The sequence below is a fragment of the Diorhabda sublineata genome, chromosome 10 (genome assembly GCF_026230105.1).
Source record: "Diorhabda sublineata isolate icDioSubl1.1 chromosome 10, icDioSubl1.1, whole genome shotgun sequence".
NCBI lineage: Eukaryota > Metazoa > Arthropoda > Insecta > Coleoptera > Chrysomelidae > Diorhabda > Diorhabda sublineata.
This window is the reverse complement of record NC_079483.1, coordinates 6,123,709-6,142,042: the sequence shown is the minus strand read 5'-3', so window position 1 is coordinate 6,142,042 and position 18,334 is coordinate 6,123,709. Positions and strand designations below refer to the sequence as shown.

At 31.3% G+C, this 18,334-nt stretch overlaps 3 protein-coding genes across 4 annotated transcripts in view; 2 read left to right on the top strand and 1 right to left on the bottom strand.

The window, feature by feature from the left end:
- LOC130449991 (transforming growth factor-beta-induced protein ig-h3) overlaps positions 1-6,332 on the top strand; it is a 52,079-nt gene extending 45,747 nt beyond the window's left edge. Inside the window, exon 11 of the mRNA XM_056788150.1 lies at positions 5,867-6,332. Within this exon, the coding sequence (XP_056644128.1) occupies positions 5,867-6,108 (242 nt within the window). The 3' untranslated portion in view covers positions 6,109-6,332. The remainder of the gene's footprint in view (positions 1-5,866) is intronic.
- LOC130449995 (uncharacterized) lies at positions 1,104-18,191 on the bottom strand. The gene is made up of 4 exons (XM_056788156.1): positions 17,895-18,191; positions 3,780-3,962; positions 2,235-2,402; positions 1,104-1,621 (listed from the first exon to the last, which is right to left on the bottom strand). The coding sequence occupies exons 2-4, from the start codon at positions 3,931-3,933 to the stop codon at positions 1,164-1,166; spliced, it is 780 nt and encodes a 259-aa protein (XP_056644134.1). The 5' UTR covers positions 3,934-3,962; positions 17,895-18,191; the 3' UTR covers positions 1,104-1,163.
- Positions 7,011-18,120, top strand: LOC130449993 (uncharacterized). 2 transcript variants are annotated; one of them, XM_056788152.1, is made up of 6 exons: positions 7,011-7,226; positions 8,214-8,447; positions 14,258-14,390; positions 14,490-14,743; positions 16,417-16,623; positions 17,506-18,120. In XM_056788152.1, the coding sequence occupies exons 1-6, from the start codon at positions 7,088-7,090 to the stop codon at positions 17,979-17,981; spliced, it is 1,443 nt and encodes a 480-aa protein (XP_056644130.1). In that variant the 5' UTR covers positions 7,011-7,087; the 3' UTR covers positions 17,982-18,120. The 2 variants fall into 2 exon arrangements, with proteins under 2 accessions (XP_056644130.1, XP_056644131.1); XM_056788153.1 differs by having other exon boundaries at positions 7,053-7,226; positions 16,836-18,120.
- Positions 18,192-18,334: the final 143 nt, after the last annotated feature.

Sequence of the window (18,334 nt, the reverse complement as noted above, 5' to 3'; positions counted from 1 at the left end):
GAGCTGATACTGAAGCGTATTTTTATCCAAATGATCGCTTTGATGAGCTAATATCTACGAAAGGAATCTACTAGTAGGACATCTCTTCTATGCTCAACACATTTTCCTTGCAAACAATCGAGTTTTTAGTCGTTTTTTTCTTCTTCTTTTTGTCGTGTAGTTGTTATAATTATTATTCAGCAACTTTGAAAACCGAAGTGATATTTTTCTTATAATTGGACGTTTCTATGTTCTTATGAAACTGTTTGAAGCTCACGTACACGTGGAAGGTTTTCATTAAATATGAAGTCGACAGGGATGCGTTTGATTTGCTCCAAAATCTTTAATATAAACCATGAAACGGTAGCAGTTTTCGGGAGATTTCGCTACTCAACGGACGAACCCCTCTCCGAACTTAATCACTTGATCAGCCAGTTGAAGTACGTCTCCATTTAACGATAACAAATATCACCTACAAATAACCTTCAATTTCTGAAGGTTTGTTTATATTTGACTCTCGTACGTGCCGAAGGTGGCCTTGAATCCTAACCTATCTATCACCAAAAGTAGAGATGTGATCTTTGTAACGATCTTGTGGACACGTTCTCATAGCTCTAGTCATACACACACGAGCAAGTCTTCTTCGTGGTATTTTCACTTACTTACGTGTGTCGTAACCCCCAACAAACTTTCCTCGCACATAATCGAATGTGGCCTTGAATTCTAAATTATCTATCATAAAAAGTAGAGATGTGACTTATGTAACGATTTTTAGTAATTTAATGGAGCACTTCCGGGGCATTCAAGGATCGTAGCACGTCATGGGATCCTCGATTGATTTCCTATCAGTAATTTCATCGTGTTTATTCCAACAAAGACAAGATATTTTAGCTCCAAACTCAGTCTATTTGATTTTTTCCCTTTCTGGTTAAATTTCTTAACTGTTGGGTTTATTTTTAGCCCCAGTGACAAGTGACAATTCCAAATAATACGTTTGTAGGTTAGGTTAGGTTATTTTGATTTACGCAGCTGTCAAATATTCTTGTAGTGTACGAGAATATTCGATATTGATTTGGTTTTAAAAAGAAAGAAAGAAAGTGAGTTTGGGGGAAAAAACGACAAAATTTGTTGGAACAATTATATTTTCTTGACGTTTATACACATTTCTTGAAAAAAAAAATAAACTATTTTCCTTTACTAGAACCGGCTTCTTCTTGTTTAGTTTTACTGGTGGATTCTCTGGAGGCGCTCGGTTTGGGTACCCGACTGGTACTAGTAGACGCGACTATATTTTTTTCGCTGTTAGTACGACGTTGAATTAAACCAACTTTATTTTTATTAATTTGTTGAATCTTCTTTTTTATATAACTATCGGATATCCGTAGATTTTGGGTACTAGAATTAGAACTCGATTCTGATAGAAAATCATAATCTGAACTAAGGTCCGATTCGAATTCGTGATATTTTTTACGTTTTTTCGGTTTAATATCGTCGAAATATTCATCGTCATCCGATAATCGACTACAACTACGATGCCTATTCTGTATACTACTTCTTCTTTTTCTTCTTCTACTTCTCGTTGATTTACTTTTGCTTCTCGATGTTGAAACGTTTTCTTTAATCGCATTTTCTGTCCTAAATCCTTTAAAACGTTCATAAAAAATTCAACTTGTGAAAAAAAGAAACAAATACGAAATGTGGCAATTAAGTTCATGAAAATTTAGTCATAACTGGCTACATTGTGTCACTTTATTTACCTAAGAACGAAAACGAAGACGAAAAGATATCGTGGAAGCTCAAAATGACTTCAAGACACGTAAACGACGTCGTCAGTGGATCCAACAAAAGCTAAAATGTCCAGCGTACAAAACAGTAAATAAATTGTTCTATATTAACGTCTTGGAACGACCGAGCATACACGTTTTCGTCGAAATATACTGGATGCCATACCACGACGACGTCCCTACCCATTCCTCGTTGTTTGAGCAATATTTTTTGAAAAAAAGGCCCCCTATAGTCCCGATAATGACCCTTGTGATTTTTTTATATCCTAAGATGAAGTTACATCTCAAAGTAACTCATCAAAGTCGATTAGTTAATAAAATTTTGTGTGAAACTTGTTTTTTAACAGTAAATTCTCGAAACTTTTTTGCCACACCTCGTATATTAACTAGTGAATGAAAGCCAGTTTAAATAAGGCATTTTTTTTTTCAAATACAGCATAATATGAATCGACCATTTTGTATATTACCTACCTTTAAAAATCGCGTATTCCTTTTCAGTTAACGCCATAATGAATTTTCCACCTTGTTGTTTTACCAATCCATTTATTACGGCGTATTTCAAAGCACTTTTCACTTGCATCGCTACATTTCTCGGTCTCGGACGAATTTGCTTAGCATTTATAACGCCCTGTATATAATCTACAAATAATTATTCGAAATTCAACGATACTCTCGCCTTCGTATAAATATTTTGACGTAACTTTCCTTTTCATAAATCCCCACAAAGTAATATGCAAGGAGTAGGTGGAGAGTTCATGGGGACATTCCAAAAATACAAGCACTCAATGACTCGCCCTCGTATAAATAATATTTATTATTCACTCTTCCAATAATAGTGGCGTTATTTTCAAAAATCCCCATAAATGAAATGAGTGAAGTAGAAATCGTGAGGACATTGATAAAATAAATGAATTTAATGACTCGACCTCGTATAATATTTTTACGTAATCCTTTCAACGAGCGTGGCGTTATTTTATTCAACTTAATGACCTGTCCTCGTATAAATATTGCGTCGTAACTCTCCTAATGATCCTAATGAGTGCGATGTTATTTTCATGAGTCCCCACAAAGTAATATGGGAGTAGATAGTGAGTTCGTGGGGACATTCAAAAAATTGAAACTCTTCTAATGAGCGAGATATTATTTTCATAAATCCCCATAAAATAATACGGGTGGAGTAGATGAAAAGTTAATGGGGACATTGAAAAAATTAAAGAATTTAATGATATTTAATGACTCGCCCTCGTATAAATAATATTTATTCCTCACTCTTCCAATAATAGTGGCGTTATTTTCAATACTCCCCATAAATGAAATGGGGTGAAGTAGAAATCGTGAGGACATTGATAAAATAAATGATTTAGAGATCGTGGGGACATTAAAAAAATTGAGGAATTCGATGACTCATCCTCGTATAAATAATATTTTCACGTAAATCTCCTAATGAGTTTGGAGTTATTCTCATAAATACCCATAAAATAAAATGGGTGAAGTAGATAGAGAGATTATGGCGAACATTTGAAACATTAGCGAATTTAGTGATTCATCCTTGTATAAATAATCTTTTCACGCACTTTTTCCAATGATCTTGACATTATTTTCATAAATCCCCATAAAATAATATGGGTGGAGAATACAAAGAGTTCGTAAAGAGAAAAAAATTAAAGAAATTAATGACTCGTCCTCGTATCAATATTTTTACGTGGCGTTGTTTTATTTAATTCCATGACTCGCCCTTGTATAAATGATATTATATATAAACTATGGGAGTGGAATGGATGAGATGATGGGGACTAAATTACAAACTTCAAACCTGCCCTCGTAACTACGAATAAATATTTCATTAGTTTTTCAAATAGAAATGCGATTATATACAAAAAGAGTTGAATAGTCTTCGAAATCATTAGATTCAACTCCCTTAGATTTCTTTTTTTGCATACGTCTTAAATACGTTGTTTATGATAACATAACCTATTTAAATTAATTACTTAAAATAATTATAACTAATAACGTTACCGATGATTCTTCCTTGGGAAGACCCGTGAGGTTCTTTAAGATTTACGATTGCTTGTAAAACGCATTCCAAATATTTCGGTTGACTCGAACTAACTTTGACCCTATACCAAACATCGTTAGGATCCGGTTTGAATTTACTTTGACTACTACCCATTTTTGAATTTTCTCCCGTAAAATTTGTACCTACATTTAACAAGATAACGTGTTGAATTAACAAATTCAATTTAAATCATGTTATTGACATTTAAGAATAATAATTTTTGACAGATATCAGTTTGTCAAAAAGAACTGTCAAATGTATCAGAATGTAACTTCATCTTCTTTTTTATTTTCTATTAGACCTTCCAGTGGTTAAGCCGAGTAGCCAAATTTTAAATAAAGTATTAATTAATGAAGTATAAAAAACAGTTGGCAACGTTGCGATCGTTCTAATAACGAACGCGGCTTTTATCCCCAAATAATCAATAATTGACAACTAACCTATTTTTTGTCTTATAATCATAAACAAGAAGTTAAAGTGGATACGTTCCTAACTTTTGAACCAGCTCTTGTAGGATTATTGAGATAATTACGTTCGAGTGGTGAATACCTCGGTTTGGAAGCCGGTACCGTGTTCTCCAAGCCAAAAATATTCGATTATGGGGATGTCTTCCACGGAAGTTTACTCCTCCTCGTGGCTTCGAATCCTATCACTAGGGGTGATCCAAGGGTTGTATTGAGGTATGAATCCAATGGGGAAAGATCCCATATATCTTCTGTAGGCCAAAAAGGGCGCAATTGGCATTGTTTTATTTTGTTCTCCACGTGTTCGTACCAAAGCGGTTTTCCTCCCAGATATTTTACTATTCTAGAGTATTAACATCTCCAAGTATTACATTTGGAAGCGTGCCTCCTGGTAGAAAGAAGGAGCTCGGTTTTCCTTGGTATAATCCTTAGCCCGTGAGGACTGGCACCACTGAGTTGCAGGGCCCAAGACTCCGCTCTGCGTGCAGCCATTGGTCTCGACAACTACTTCGGCGCCACGTCTCCCGAGTGTCACGTAGATTACTTTAAAAGGAACATTGTCAAATGCTCCTTCAATGTCAACGACTGTCACCACACTGACTTTGCCACCAGTTCAATGCACTCTCCACCTTTCTTATCAGATGATGCAGATTCATGGATTTACCAGTGTAGTAGACAAATTGTTGAACATGATTGCTCTTAGTAGGAAACTGGTGAGGCTGATACGCTTTGGGAACGGTGTGGTCGTTTCTTTCTGATTATGGAATAAATACTACTTTCCCCTCTTCCCATTGCTCGGGAATACAGCCTTTAAAAGAGCAGGATCTAAAGATCCTCACCAGGTAAGACGCCAATATTTCCAGCGCTTGTTATAGGAAACGTGGATGTATATAATGCGACGATTTGTAGGGTAATTTCCCAAATCACCACTCCATAGTTTATTATCTTTTTGGCAGTGTTGTAGTTTGTATGAATCGGAGCTTTAACACTGGCCATATGATTATTATTTGGTTTGGGATCCGGAAAGTATTTTTGAAGCATGACCTCCAGGGTTTTTCTCTCACTTTTTATGTAGTCGTTATCCAGAAGGGATATCGAGCTTGTGTTTGTAGTTAAACCAGAAGGTGGTTAAAAACTAATAAGGTTAATTGTAAGGCACGATTAATCAAAAACGTGTAATTCGAGTCAATTAAATAACACGTCTTGCTATGAACGTGATACTAATAAATAAAAAAGATAGTTGTTATCATTCGCATTAAATTAAATGTGTAATATGGCTGGAGGCCTCTCAGCTTCAGTCAATACATCCCACAGCTGCCACTTTATAAGCTTACTTGCTGTGATTTCTAGCTAAAGCCTCACAGAAGCGTACCATTTTTTTAAACACCTTGAAATAAAATTATTTTCCAATTTTCAGAAGACGTCGATCAATTTCAAATGATATTAGACGTCAATTGGCTTCAATGGACGTCGACTCATATCATTTGAGGTTATGTTTCATTTCATAAATAAATTATTATGAGAATTATCAAGAAATAAAGAGAATACAATTATGAAATAAACGTAATTATTACTATTTCCAGAGGTTTTGTGCTGTTCAGGTGTCGGTCCACATTCTTGGGGATTTAGCAGCTTCGTATCTACCCTGGCGAATACACAAGTAGAAGTTGGTCGTAGTGGCAGTAGAATAAGAATTAATAGAGCCGTGGTAACCGGTTGTGATAATTTAGCAACCAACGGTGTCGTACATACCATTAATAAAGTGTTGTTACCTAGACAACCCCAAGTATCATCCATTGGAGGATTTTTCTTGTTCGACCTCTAAGTTTTTAATTCAAAATATTATTATTTATACATTTGACTGAAAATTATGTACTTTGTGCTTTTAAAACCAGTTAAACTTTTGATTAGTTAGTATGTTTCATTTAAATGGTGTGCTATCCGTAGTAGTAGTTGAAAATAATTTATTTGCTTATATTTTATTATTATTATAATATTATGAATGTATTTAATAAAAAATATTTGGAACGTACCTTTTGTGTTGTTTTTAAATTGTTTATACCCCTAACGAGTTTTCCTATTTAACATAGAATATAAACTAAGAAGAAATGCTGATTTAGTTGTTAACAACATGGCGGATTTTCGATGCCAGTACCCTCGATGGTACGTGACAGAACTGTTTTCCCGGTTGCACAATCGTTCACCATTCGAGTTAATCCGGTTACTTCAGTTGATAATCTTCCAGCATCCAAACTATCGAGCATTCAGACGGTAATGATACGCACGGCGTTCATACCAAATTAAATGAAAAATAATGTCAAACCGTCAGTCCACGTGGACTCATCATCTCCTCTGTTTACTAATAAAAACATCGACTCGTAAACATAAATGCATTTCTAGTGGCCGAAGCTGTCAGAAGGCGTATGAACACAATTTCTTCGAAATATTCCTGCAAGGCAATTTGCGATAAGCAGTGACGTGGCTAGGTGAGATTTATTCAATTCATAAATTTCTTTAAATCGAAATATGACTACCATAAAACCAGAAACCAATGTAAAAGTACAAAATGTTGCTTTTGTATCCGGTCTCCCTCAACTTTAAATAAATATATAACAATGCCTTTTTTAAAAAATCAATTTATTTCCACTGAATTTTACTATTGAATTTAGTTCTGACACCCAGTATCTTTATTGATATTTGATATGTTACTAGTTGTAATCCAATAAGGCTTTCACATACCATTGGTATCGAACTACATACATATAGAAAGGTTTCTAAGACAAACGATTTTTAGTAATCACAAGATGCAAGCAAACGAAAATACTTTTCTCATAGACAGGAATCGCGTCAATGGATTATCCACAATATTTGCTGTTGTCTGTATTTTGGATGTGTTCGGTGTTTTCCCCGTTATAACATTACCAAAAGCTATAATGGATTGTGGTGAGTTTTATTTTTTTTACAAAACAAATGAGGAACTAAACGGATTTTACGAAAAAAAAAAAATGTTAAACATAATTGCAACGTAGTTAATTGATTCCGTTCATTCTTATGTTTACATTCAATTTATCCAAAAGGAAAAAGATTTTAGAATTTCAATATGTTCTAGTTTGAGGTCTCAATTTCAACTTTTGACACAGTGTTTTTTCATTTATTTTGAAAATAACACCTTACAGAGCACTTAATTGATAAAATGCAAAAATGCAAACAAGAACTTATGACACAATTGTCTTAGAAATATTACAACATCGCAGATCGATCCACACGGCTGCCAACGTTTAGAACGTAATTCAGTTCAGTAACCGTCAATATCAAAATTCCCTATTAACAAAGAAGAGCGCTGCTTAATACAATGGATTATTAATGTACTATATACGAGGTCTGGCTATTAAATAATACATTCGAATATCCCCATCCCCTCGCCACTCATCTTTCCATACGTTTTTTCCATTGATCCAAACAGTGATGGAAATTTTCTTTTGTGAGTGCCGCTTTGCCGTTTTTTGCTCTACCACTTCCATTAATACAAATCGTGTCCCTTTCAGAGAGATTTCATATTCGGAAACAAAAAAAGTCGCGGTTCCAAATCCGGTGTGTACGGCGGACGTTCGAACACTGGAGTAAGTTTACTGGTCGAATACTGCTTGCCAAATAGTAAGTCTGGTTGACGGTTTAACCCTCTGGAACCCATTCAGTCATCATGTTAGCGTTTATGTCGAAAAAAACCATCAATATTGCTTTGAATTTTGATTTGCTCTCTCAGTCCTCACTAAAGCGATTACGCCACTCAAAAACACGCGCACGAGGCGCTATCTAGGCGCGCAGTCTCGTTATTTAATAGCTAGACCTCGTATCTGTATATATATACAGAGTGATTAACTTTGAAAGTATATCTATAGAAAATGTTTTGTATAAAATAATTTGTTTAAGGTTACTACGGGTTTCTATTAATAATTTCGGTAAGTTCGATGCAAATGTATACGGCAGTTCTACTTGGTAGATCTTGGTTAATAGCTGAAGAATTATATCCGATGATAAACAAGAAAAATCGTTATCCATATGCAGCTTTAACGGAAATCACTTTTGGTAGCAAGTTTGCAAGCTTCGTAACATTTTTATTAGATCTTACCATATTTGGAGGAGGAATTCCTAACCTCATTGTTGGTAATAGATTTTTAATAATTAAAATTTTCGATCGTACACTAATATATTTTAGTTATTTAAATAGTTTAGTCTAAATTTGTTGTTAAGTACCATAAACTTATAGCCGAAAGTTGTGCATTTCTCATTTCAGGAAGACCAGTCAAAAATTCTTAAATATAAAAGATTTATTATCTAATGCAACACGATGTTCAACAGCACGCAGTTCAATTAGAAATGTTTCATTGTGGTTTAATATCTCAATAAATAATAACAATTTATGATAATTTTCTTCAGAATGTTTCTTTATGGCGAACGATTTCCTTGACATGTACAACGGTCTAAAAATGTACATATCTTCTAGACCATAAATTTTATCGAGTTAAACAAAGAGTACATTTTTGTTGAAGAAAAATTGTCATTGCATTATTTTCAAGTCATCAACATTTTTTGCATCAAGTCCAGTATAAGTTTCTTTTAAATATCAATATTAAAAGTCATCGTATTGTTTGTGAATCAAACAATATAAAAGGAGGAGTGCAAAAACTTTTGACTGGTCGTTTATATTTTTAATTATTATAACTGAGACTTAAATTTCATTCCAAATATAATTGAGCCTAAAATCTCATGCCAATTTTAATAAAGACTCAAATTTCATGCCAATTATAAATGAGAATCAAATTTCATGCCAATTTATATATGGACTTAAATTTTATGCTAATTATAATTGAGACTCAAATTTTATGCCAATTATAGTCGAGACACAAATTCTATGCCAATTATAATTGAGGCTCAAATTTTATGCTAATTATAATTGAGACTCAAATTTTATGCCAATTATAGTCGAGACACAAATTCTATGCCAATTATAATTGAGACTCAAATTTTATGCTAATTATAATTGAGACTCAAATTTTATGCCAATTATAATTGAGACTCAAATTTTATGCCAATTATAGTCGAGATTCAAATTTTATGCCAATTATAATTGAGACTCAAATTTTAAGCCAATTATAGTCGAGATTCAAATTCTATGCCAATTATAATTGAGACTCAAATTCTATGCCAATTATAATTGAGACTCAAATTTTAAGCCAATTATAGTCGAGACTCAAATTTTATGACAATTATAGTCGAGACACAAATTCTATGCCAATTATAATTGAGACTCAAATTTTATGCTAATTATAATTGAGACTCAAATTTTATGCCAATTATAATTGAGACTCAAATTTTATGCCAATTATAGTCGAGACACAAATTCTATGCCAATTATAATTGAGACTCAAATTTTATGCTAATTATAATTGAGACTCAAATTTTAAGCCAATTATAGTCGAGACTCAAATTTTATGACAATTATAGTCGAGACACAAATTCTATGCCAATTATAATTGAGACTCAAATTTTATGCTAATTATAATTGAGACTCAAATTTTATGCCAATTATAATTGAGACTCAAATTTTATGCCAATTATAGTCGAGATTCAAATTTTATGCCAATTATAATTGAGACTCAAATTTTAAGCCAATTATAGTCGAGATTCAAATTCTATGCCAATTATAATTGAGACTCAAATTCTATGCCAATTATAATTGAGACTCAAATTTTAAGCCAATTATAGTCGAGACTCAAATTTTATGACAATTATAGTCGAGACACAAATTCTATGCCAATTATAATTGAGGCTCAAATTTTATGCTAATTATAATTGAGACTCAAATTTTATGCCAATTATAGTCGAGACACAAATTCTATGCCAATTATAATTGAGACTCAAATTTTATGCTAATTATAATTGAGACTCAAATTTTAAGCCAATTATAGTCGAGACTCAAATTTTATGACAATTATAGTCGAGACACAAATTCTATGCCAATTATAATTGAGACTCAAATTTTATGCTAATTATAATTGAGACTCAAATTTTATGCCAATTATAATTGAGACTCAAATTTTATGCCAATTATAGTCGAGATTCAAATTTTATGCCAATTATAATTGAGACTCAAATTTTAAGCCAATTATAGTCGAGATTCAAATTCTATGCCAATTATAATTGAGACTCAAATTTTATGCTAATTATAATTGAGACTCAAATTTTATGCCAATTATAATTGAGACTCAAATTTTATGCCAATTATAATTGAGACTCAAATTTTAAGCCAATTATAGTCGAGACTCAAATTTTATGACAATTATAATTGAGACTCAAATTTTATGCCAATTATAATTGAGACTCAAATTTTATGCTAATTATAATTGAGACTCAAATTTTATGCTAATTATAATTGAGACTCAAATTTTATGCCAATTATAATTGAGACTCAAATTTTATGACAATTATAATTGAGACTCAAATTTTATGCCAATTATAATTGAGACTCAAATTTTATGCTAATTATAATTGAGATTCAAATTCTATGCCAATTATAATTGAGACTCAAATTTTATGCTAATTATAATTGAGACTCAAATTTTATGCTAATTATAATTGAGACTCAAATTTTATGACAATTATAATTGAGACTCAAATTTTATGCCAATTATAATTGAGACTCAAATTTTATGCTAATTATAATTGAGATTCAAATTCTATGCCAATTATAATTGAGACTCAAATTTTATGCTAATTATAATTGAGACTCAAATTTTATGCTAATTATAATTGAGACTCAAATTTTATGCCAATTATAATTGAGACTCAAATTTTAAGCCAATTATAGTCGAGACTCAAATTTTATGACAATTATAGTCGAGACACAAATTCTATGCCAATTATAATTGAGACTCAAATTTTATGCTAATTATAATTGAGACTCAAATTTTATGCCAATTATAATTGAGACTCAAATTTTATGACAATTATAATTGAGACTCAAATTTTATGCCAATTATAGTCGAGACACAAATTCTATGCCAATTATAATTGAGACTCAAATTTTATGCTAATTATAATTGAGACTCAAATTTTAAGCCAATTATAGTCGAGATTCAAATTTTATGCCAATTATAATTGAGACTCAAATTTTAAGCCAATTATAGTCGAGACTCAAATTTTATGACAATTATAATTGAGACTCAAATTTCATGCCAATTATAATTGAGACTCAAATTTTATGCTAATTATAATTGAGACTCAAGTTTTATGCCAATTATAGTCGAGACACAAATTCTATGCCAATTTTAATTGAGACTCAAATTTTATGACAATTATAATTGAGACTCAAATTTTATGCCAATTATAGTCGAGACACAAATTCTATGCCAATTATAATTGAGGCTCAAATTTTATGCTAATTATAATTGAGACTCAAATTTTATGCCAATTATAGTCGAGACACAAATTCTATGCCAATTATAATTGAGACTCAAATTTTATGCTAATTATAATTGAGACTCAAATTTTATGCCAATTATAATTGAGACTCAAATTTTATGACAATTATAATTGAGACTCAAATTTTATGCCAATTATAGTCGAGACACAAATTCTATGCCAATTATAATTGAGACTCAAATTTTATGCTAATTATAATTGAGACTCAAATTTTAAGCCAATTATAGTCGAGATTCAAATTTTATGCCAATTATAATTGAGACTCAAATTTTAAGCCAATTATAGTCGAGACTCAAATTTTATGACAATTATAATTGAGACTCAAATTTCATGCCAATTATAATTGAGACTCAAATTTTATGCTAATTATAATTGAGACTCAAGTTTTATGCCAATTATAGTCGAGACACAAATTCTATGCCAATTTTAATTGAGATTCAAATTTTATGACAATTATAATTGAGACTCAAATTTTATACCAATTATAGTCGAGACACAAATTTTATGCCAATTATAATTGAGACTCAAATTCTATGCCAATTATAATTGAGACTCAAATTTTAAGCCAATTATAGTCGAGACTCAAATTTTATGACAATTATAGTCGAGACACAAATTCTATGCCAATTATAATTGAGACTCAAATTTTATGCTAATTATAATTGAGACTCAAATTTTATGACAATTATAATTGAGACTCAAATTTTATGACAATTATAATTGAGACTCAAATTTTATGCCAATTATAGTCGAGACACAAATTCTATGCCAATTATAATTGAGACTCAAATTTTATGCTAATTATAATTGAGACTCAAATTTTAAGCCAATTATAGTCGAGATTCAAATTTTATGCCAATTATAATTGAGACTCAAATTTTAAGCCAATTATAGTCGAGACTCAAATTTTATGACAATTATAATTGAGACTCAAATTTCATGCCAATTATAATTGAGACTCAAATTTTATGCTAATTATAATTGAGACTCAAGTTTTATGCCAATTATAGTCGAGACACAAATTCTATGCCAATTTTAATTGAGACTCAAATTTTATGACAATTATAATTGAGACTCAAATTTTATACCAATTATAGTCGAGACACAAATTTTATGCCAATTATAATTGAGACTCAAATTCTATGCCAATTATAATTGAGACTCAAATTTTAAGCCAATTATAGTCGAGACTCAAATTTTATGACAATTATAGTCGAGACACAAATTCTATGCCAATTATAATTGAGACTCAAATTTTATGCTAATTATAATTGAGACTCAAATTTTATGACAATTATAATTGAGACTCAAATTTTATGCCAATTATAGTCGAGACACAAATTCTATGCCAATTATAATTGAGACTCAAATTTTATGCTAATTATAATTGAGACTCAAATTTTAAGCCAATTATAGTCGAGATTCAAATTTTATGCCAATTATAGTCGAGACACAAATTCTATGCCAATTATAATTGAGACTCAAATTTTATGCTAATTATAATTGAGACTCAAATTTTATGCCAATTATAGTCGAGACACAAATTCTATGCCAATTATAATTGAGACTCAAATTCTATGCCAATTATAATTGAGACTCAAATTTTAAGCCAATTATAGTCGAGACACAAATTCTATGCCAATTATAATTGAGACTCAAATTTTATGACAATTATAATTGAGACTCAAATTTTATTCTAATTATAATTGAGACTCAAATTTTATGCCAATTATAGTCGAGACACAAATTCTATGTCAATTATAATTGAGACTCAAATTCTATGCCAATTATAATTGAGACTCAAATTTTAAGCCAATTATAGTCGAGACTCAAATTTTATGACAATTATAATTGAGACTCAAATTTTATGCCAATTATAGTCGAGACACAAATTCTATGCCAATTATAATTGAGACTCAAATTTTATGCTAATTATAATTGAGACTCAAATTTTATGCCAATTATAATTGAGACTCAAATTTTATGACAATTATAATTGAAACTCAAATTTTATGCCAATTATAGTCGAGACACAAATTCTATGCCAATTATAATTGAGACTCAAATTTTATGCCAATTATAATTGAGACTCAAATTTTATGCTAATTATAGTCGAGACACAAATTCTATGTCAATTATAATTGAGACACAAATTCTATGCCAATTATAATTGAGACTCAAATTTTATGCCAATTATAATTGAGACTCAAATTTTATGCTAATTATAGTCGAGACACAAATTCTATGTCAATTATAATTGAGACTCAAATTCTATGCCAATTATAATTGAGACTCAAATTTTAAGCCAATTATAGTCGAGACTCAAATTTTATGACAATTATAATTGAGACTCAAATTTTATGCCAATTATAATTGAGACTCAAATTCTATGTCAATTATAATTGAGGCTCAAATTTTATGCCAATTATAATTGAGACTCAAATTTGGAGGGATTCTTCCAAGTTATTACAAAAATTTTCATTATTAATCAGCTTCACAAAATCTGCAACTATTCGGCCAACGAGTTAGTAATGGATCTATCGACATATCATATTGTTTTTGGATTATTATGGTCGGAGCGCTATTATGTCCGATTTTATGGTTGGGAAGTCCAAAAGATATGAAGTAAGTTGTTGAAAATAATTAAAAATCATCAAATCAGATTACGAACAAGCAATTATAAAGGGGATAAAATTGTAGTTGAGCATAGTTTTCATTTTCTAGATGTTTGTGTTCAATATCAGTTGGCATAGTTCTAACGGTGTTTTTCTTAACATCCGGATGCATTTTATTTAGTCCAAAATATATACCAGAGGAATCTAAAGTTGTGCATAATGAAAATTTACCGTGGAAGAACATATTAAAAGCTTATGGGATTCTAGCTTTCCAATTCGATATCCATCCGTCTATACTCACTATTCAAGTTGACATGAATGATAAATCGCGACTATCTAAAGCACTTTTATCAGGATTTTTGAGTAAGTAACTAACTAGAACTAAAGCCCAAGTATGCCTCAATCTCATGGTATGTCACATGACGATCTTGTAATATCAGTTTACGCATAGCATCGATGTTTTCTGGCACAACAGCCGATTTTGAAATGTCGGCCATATTGTCGTGGTGGATAAACAAAGGTTTTACTTCAATTGTTTTTAGAGAATTGATAGTTACTGTTTTATGATTGGAATAAATATCTATGGTCAAAAAAATGAAAATAAAATAACATTTAAGTCCTATTTATCGAAAAAAAATAGTAAACCAATTCAATGATCAGTGCGTGATCAGCACGTGAGCATTCCGGATGAAAACATGCATCGTTATCGGTCCAAGTGATAATACACCACAAATAAAAAACCGAACGGGGGGGGGGGGGCATTAGATCCGGCGTAACACAGGGACGGCATCGTATTATCGTACTGCAGTGAGATTATTTATATTTGTCTGTGGCGTAATTTTCTTAAATATGTCTGACAGATGATTGTGTATATTTTAAAAAATTAAATGCTAGAAAATGATGACGATACTGTTGATGACTCTATTTCTAAAACGGCAAATTTTTTGCGAGTATCTTCTTGAAATGTTTACCGAAATGAAAAAAATCCAATTTTCTGACGTTAAAAATATTTTTCATGAAGCTATTAAAGAATTACACTTGATAAGTGGAAAAAGTGTATTTAAAATGTCCAGAAAAAGGGAAAACCAAAATATGGAATAAAGACATTGTCATTGATTTGCAAGTTGAGTCTCTTGGTGTAAATGTTGACGACAGTGCTCAAAAACTCAATGTCGTCTGAGAGGGAATAAGAAAATGTGTTTATTGCGGTAAGAAACGAAAATTTTTACATTGTATATTTTTATAATAATAATTATCTATGATTTATATTGTTGTTACAAACTCATCTCCGTCCTGGAGCCGGTTCTGCTTGGTAGAATTCTAAAATTTGATGAAATTCATTCCATCTTTGTTTTTATATAACTTTTTATAGCAAGTGGTTTATTTACATTGTTTCTTTTGAATAATTTCTAAGAAAGTCTATTTACTTATTATTTTTGTTTCTTTATTTTCTAGAAGTTTTGAGAATTCTTTTGGGATATATAAGGAGTTTATGTAGCGCAGATGAGTTCAGTTTATAATATATAGTCGTAGTGAACAGAACGAATTATCAAAGTAATAGTGGAATTTAAATAAATTATTTAAGTGATAAGTGAATTATTATAAGTTAGTGTAGTGTATAGTATTTAAATAAATTAAGAACGTAAGATACAGTGTATATTAATTCACCTCACTAATAGAAATCATATAAATAAATTAAAAAAACATTAAATTATTAATATGCTGTATGAAATCGAAAATTATTTCTTAAGTGCGGATTGGGGACCTTTTACATGCTCGACTTTGGCGTTTTCAACCCTGATCACGTGCTTTATGTGTGTCTATGTTTTGATTTATTATTTTTCTTCGATAAATAGATTTTACAAATAATTTTTGTGTAAATAACGCACTCTATGTCCCCCAAGACAATATGGCAGCTGTAACGTCATCAATAAATGATGTAATATTACCAGAAATTACAAAATTACGTTACAGATCTTTTTACAATCATTGGGATTGTAAAATCGAACATTATTTCAATACAAACCAATTTTCAGTAACTTTATCGATGTTTGGAATTACAACGATAATGGCTTATTTGAAATTAGGACTCCTAGATCAGCCTAGCATTTTAGAAATACTACCGACGACGGTATTCTTGCATGCTGTCGCGTTGTTGGTGGCGGTACAATTATGTCTTACGTCAGCTGTCAGTAATTGCGCTTTGTACCAACAGATGGAGGATTGTATGAGTATATCGAGAGGTGAGTATTTATCGCAATTTATCTTCAAAACAAAGTTAATCAATAAACCGATCGATGAATTTACATCCATTAGTTTTCTTATAATGACTTGGGAGCACTGGGGTTGAAAAACGGAATTGTCATCTTGAATTTTGACATTTACGATACATACAAAGTTTGTTTTGACGAATGGAATATTGAAATATATGTTGTTCAATTTTAATTTGGTGTAGAATAACCATAAAGCGCTGGGCACTCACAGATAACATGATCTGCAGTTTCATCTTCCTCATTGCACCAGCGAATCGCCCGTGGTGGTTTGGATATGGTGTCTTGGATGACTGTGTCAGGTCAGTAGTCAGATATCACGTCTATTCAATCGGAGGAGTTGTTTGGTAAGAACCGGCGAGCCCGCCTTGCAAGCAGACCGTTGAGACACGCGATAGCAACACATTCAGCTACACCAAGAATAAGTTCTGGGCCCGATGGTCAGTTTGCCAATCCCAGTCTGGTAAATGAGTCTTCTTCATTGTTGCTTGAGTGATCCACACATCCAGGCATCCACGAGCTTGATTTTCCAGTAATCACTCACCAGTTCTTGTAGTACTTCCTTGCACTCCAGCAATAGCCTTGAGCAAATCCTTATGGATGTTATGGCTTGTGTGACAGCAGTTCTTATGAAACTGAGCTTGAACAGCTCTCAGATATAAACAGAAGAAATTAACTATCTATTCATCATTTTTGTGACTTTAAACGTGATCAAACTCAGAAAAATTATACATAATTGTTTTTATAGAGTAATTATGTGATGTAATCCAAACCTTTTTCAATAAAAACTATAATGGCCGAATTCCAAATCAATTATTTTAGATTTTCGTGGTTATTTGATATTTTTAATTCTAGATTTTAATTCGAAAAGATGTATTCTTCGTACTACCATATCCATTTTAGCGATTGTGATAGCGGAATCAGTTCCAAAATTTGATTTGGTGATGTCAATAATAGGTGGAACCCTAACAGCACCTTTGGCATTCATATTACCTCCGCTAATTTTCTTGAAAATGCAAATGATGAAAAAACTTTATATAGAACAATTGGCTTTGGCTTCTTTCACTAATTTAGTGTATACAAAAGATATGTCACAATATGTTGAAAGAAAATACGATTCAGAAATTATTGTCTCCAGTAATGAATCTAATCATTGTAAGACTTTCATTTACAAATATTTTGAAAGTTTCTTTTGTGTTTTTATAATTGTTTTTAGTACTTTTTTAACTTTGACAACAACTTACTTCAATTTTCTTAGTGCTATTTATTCCTACAGTAATCTCACTATGCCTTGTATTTATAACGTATCTAAAGCATTAATATTTATTTAAGATACACCCTGTAGTTTGTTTTTCACAAAATTGCAATTGACATGTCCTTTAGTGACACACTGTTTTAAGATGTTTGAAGGCAATTTATATACGAAAAATGTTATATTTACACTATAAATAAAAAGTTTTTTAAATAAAACTGTTTTTTTACTAATTTACACACAAAAACAAAAAAAAATACGATTACAATCATTGTTTACTCGAGAAGCTTGTGATATGTAAACATACTAGATTTAGGTTCTTTCTTCTTTTCTGTATAACTTGGCCTTTGTTCATATGAATATGCGGGTTTATACATCAGAGTGAGTATAAAAATAATTTCTAGATTTGAGCTTTGAAAACAAAAACATTTT